Source organism: Rhea americana, unplaced genomic scaffold (genome assembly GCF_003343005.1).
Source record: "Rhea americana isolate MKP2758 unplaced genomic scaffold, rheAme1 scaffold_382, whole genome shotgun sequence".
Lineage (NCBI taxonomy): Eukaryota > Metazoa > Chordata > Aves > Rheiformes > Rheidae > Rhea > Rhea americana.
In genome coordinates, this window is record NW_028186515.1 from 315062 (window position 1) to 317345 (window position 2284).

General features: G+C 73.4%; 1 protein-coding gene across 1 annotated transcript; it reads right to left on the reverse strand.

Annotated features, from left to right (window-relative positions):
- Window positions 1-7: 7 nt before the first annotated feature.
- Window positions 8-2154, reverse strand: ZBTB7B (zinc finger and BTB domain containing 7B). The gene is made up of 2 exons (XM_085313326.1): window positions 1086-2154; window positions 8-679 (listed from the first exon to the last, which is right to left on the reverse strand). The coding sequence occupies exons 1-2, from the start codon at window positions 2096-2098 to the stop codon at window positions 229-231; spliced, it is 1464 nt and encodes a 487-aa protein (XP_085169452.1). The 5' UTR covers window positions 2099-2154; the 3' UTR covers window positions 8-228.
- Between the last annotated feature and the right edge of the window lie 130 nt (window positions 2155-2284).

Consider the following 2284-nt stretch of genomic DNA (forward strand, 5'->3'; position numbering starts at 1 on the left):
CGGGGCCGGCATCGGGGCCGCGGCCCCGCGGGGGCGTTGGGGCCCGAGGGGGGCGCGGCGGGGCCCCYCGCCCCTTTGTGCAAATCCGCCGGGGGGGAGTTTCCCCCTTGCATAATTCAGAACAAACCGAGACGGGGAAAAAAGGAACAGAAACCTCGTCGGGAGGCGCGGCGGCGGGGGACCCAGGCGTCCTGGCGCCGCCTCCCGACGGGGCGGCCCCGGGCGGCTCTACGCTGTCTCCACGGACACGACGCCGTCCGGCTGCGGTCCGTCCCCGTCCTCGGCTTCAGCCTCGGCCTCGGCCTCAGCCTCGGCCTCCTCCTCCTCCTCGTCGGGCCGCGCCGGGCCCCAGTAGCGGGCCAGGGAGAAGCGCAGCTCCTCAAGCTGCCCGTTGGACAGGTCGAGCCCCGGTGGCCCGGTGGGCAGCGGCGGTGGCTCATCGCGGCGGCGGCGGCGCGTCCGCACCTCCAGGCAGTTCTGGCCCTTGAGGTGCCGCTGGAGGTGGTCGTCCTTGGCGAAGGCCTTGTGGCAGCGGTAGCACTCGTAGGGCCGGGCGCCCGTGTGCAGGTGCATGTGGTTCTTCAGGTCGTAGCTGTGCAGGAAGCGGGCGCTGCAGTGCTGGCAGGAGTAGGGCCGCTCGCCCGTGTGCTTGCGCATGTGGATCTTCAGCTTGTCGTTCCTGGGGGAGACACCTGTCAGTGTGGCTGCCAGCACCCCAAGCCAGCACAGCGGGCACCGGGGCATGGCAGAGCACTAGGGGAGCAGCCCCAACACCCCCCGGAGCAGGAGCTGAGGGTGCACCGGGCAGGGCTGCACTGGGGGAGCACTGGCATCCCAGCAGGGACACACCGGGTACAGGCGCTCCGGCAGCACAGAGGGATGTGTCCCTCCTGCCTGGCCAGGGTGCATGGAGGACGTGACCAGGGCACCGCTGGGGTGCACCAGCAGYGTGGGGGGAACACATCCCGGGCATGCACCGGGTGCCCTGACAGCACGGGTTGGACGAGGCTGCATCCCTGCCGGGCAGCCAGGCACCCCGCGCGGGGCGCAGCGGGACACGCGCGGGGCGGGGGCCGGGCACTCACCGCGTGAAGCGCACCCCGCAGACCTCGCAGGCGAAGGGTTTCTCGCCCGTGTGCGTGCGCATGTGCCGGGGGAGCTTGCCGGCGCCGTGGATGACCTTGTGGCAGACGGGGCACTCCTGGGGCATCTGCGAGCGGCGCTTGCGCACCAGCTTGTCGGGGGTGTCCAGCCCGGGCGCCAGCGACTCGTGGTGCAGCGAGCTCAGGTAAGCCATGAGGTGGGGGTCGATGGCGTCTTCATCGGAGGCGGCCTCCTCGGGGGACAGCGGCGGCTGGTAGGGGAAGGGGAAGGCGTGCGGGGGCAGCTCCTCCTCCTCCTCGGGCGCCTCGTAGCCCTCGTAGGCGGGCAGCAGCACCCGGGGCGCGGGCGGCAGCGGGGGCGAGGGCGGCTGGGGGGCTGGCGGGGGGCTGCCGCCCGCCTCGGCGGTGGCGGCGGGGGGCAACTCCTCGGCGTGGTTTTTGAGCCGGGCGCTGTGGGCCTGCAGGAACTTGCGGGTCTTCTTGCTGCGGCGGGCGACAGGGCGGGAGGGCGGCGCGGCGGCGGCGGCACCGTCGGGCAGGGCGGCGAAGGCCTCCAGGTAGCGGCGGGCCCGCTCGCGGTCGCCGGCGTCGGGGCCGGGCGCCTCCAGCCCGCTGCCCTGCAGGATCTCCACGCAGGCGGCGATGACGCAGGGGATCTCCAGCAGCCGGGCGGCCTGCAGCACCTCGCCCATGTTGGCGCTGCTGATGGTGAGCGTGGCCGTGTAGGCGAACTCCAGCAGCGCGCCCAGTGCCTCGGGCCCCACGAAGTCCAGCTCGCAGACCTCCTGCCCGGGCCCYGGCCCCGCAAACAGCTTCTGGAAGTAGCGGCTGCAGGCGGCCAGCACGGCCCGGTGCGTGCGGTACTCCAGCCCCTGCGTCCTGATGGTCACGTCGCAGAGCACTCCCAGCTGCCGCTGCTCGTTGAGGCTGCTCAGCAGCTCGCTGCTGTGCTCGGGGAAGGGGATGCCGATGAGGTCGTCCTCCGGGCTCGCCATGGTCCTCACCTGCGGGAACCAGGAGCACCGGTCACTGCCCCGCGCTGCCGCCCCTCGGAGGCAGGCTGCCTGCCGGGAGAGGCTGCGCCCGAAGCGTCGACGCTGCCGCGAGCCGGGCTGCAAGGGAACTGGCCCCCGGAGCGGAGGACGCTGCTGCTGGGGTCCCCACCGCCCCAGGTGGCCGGG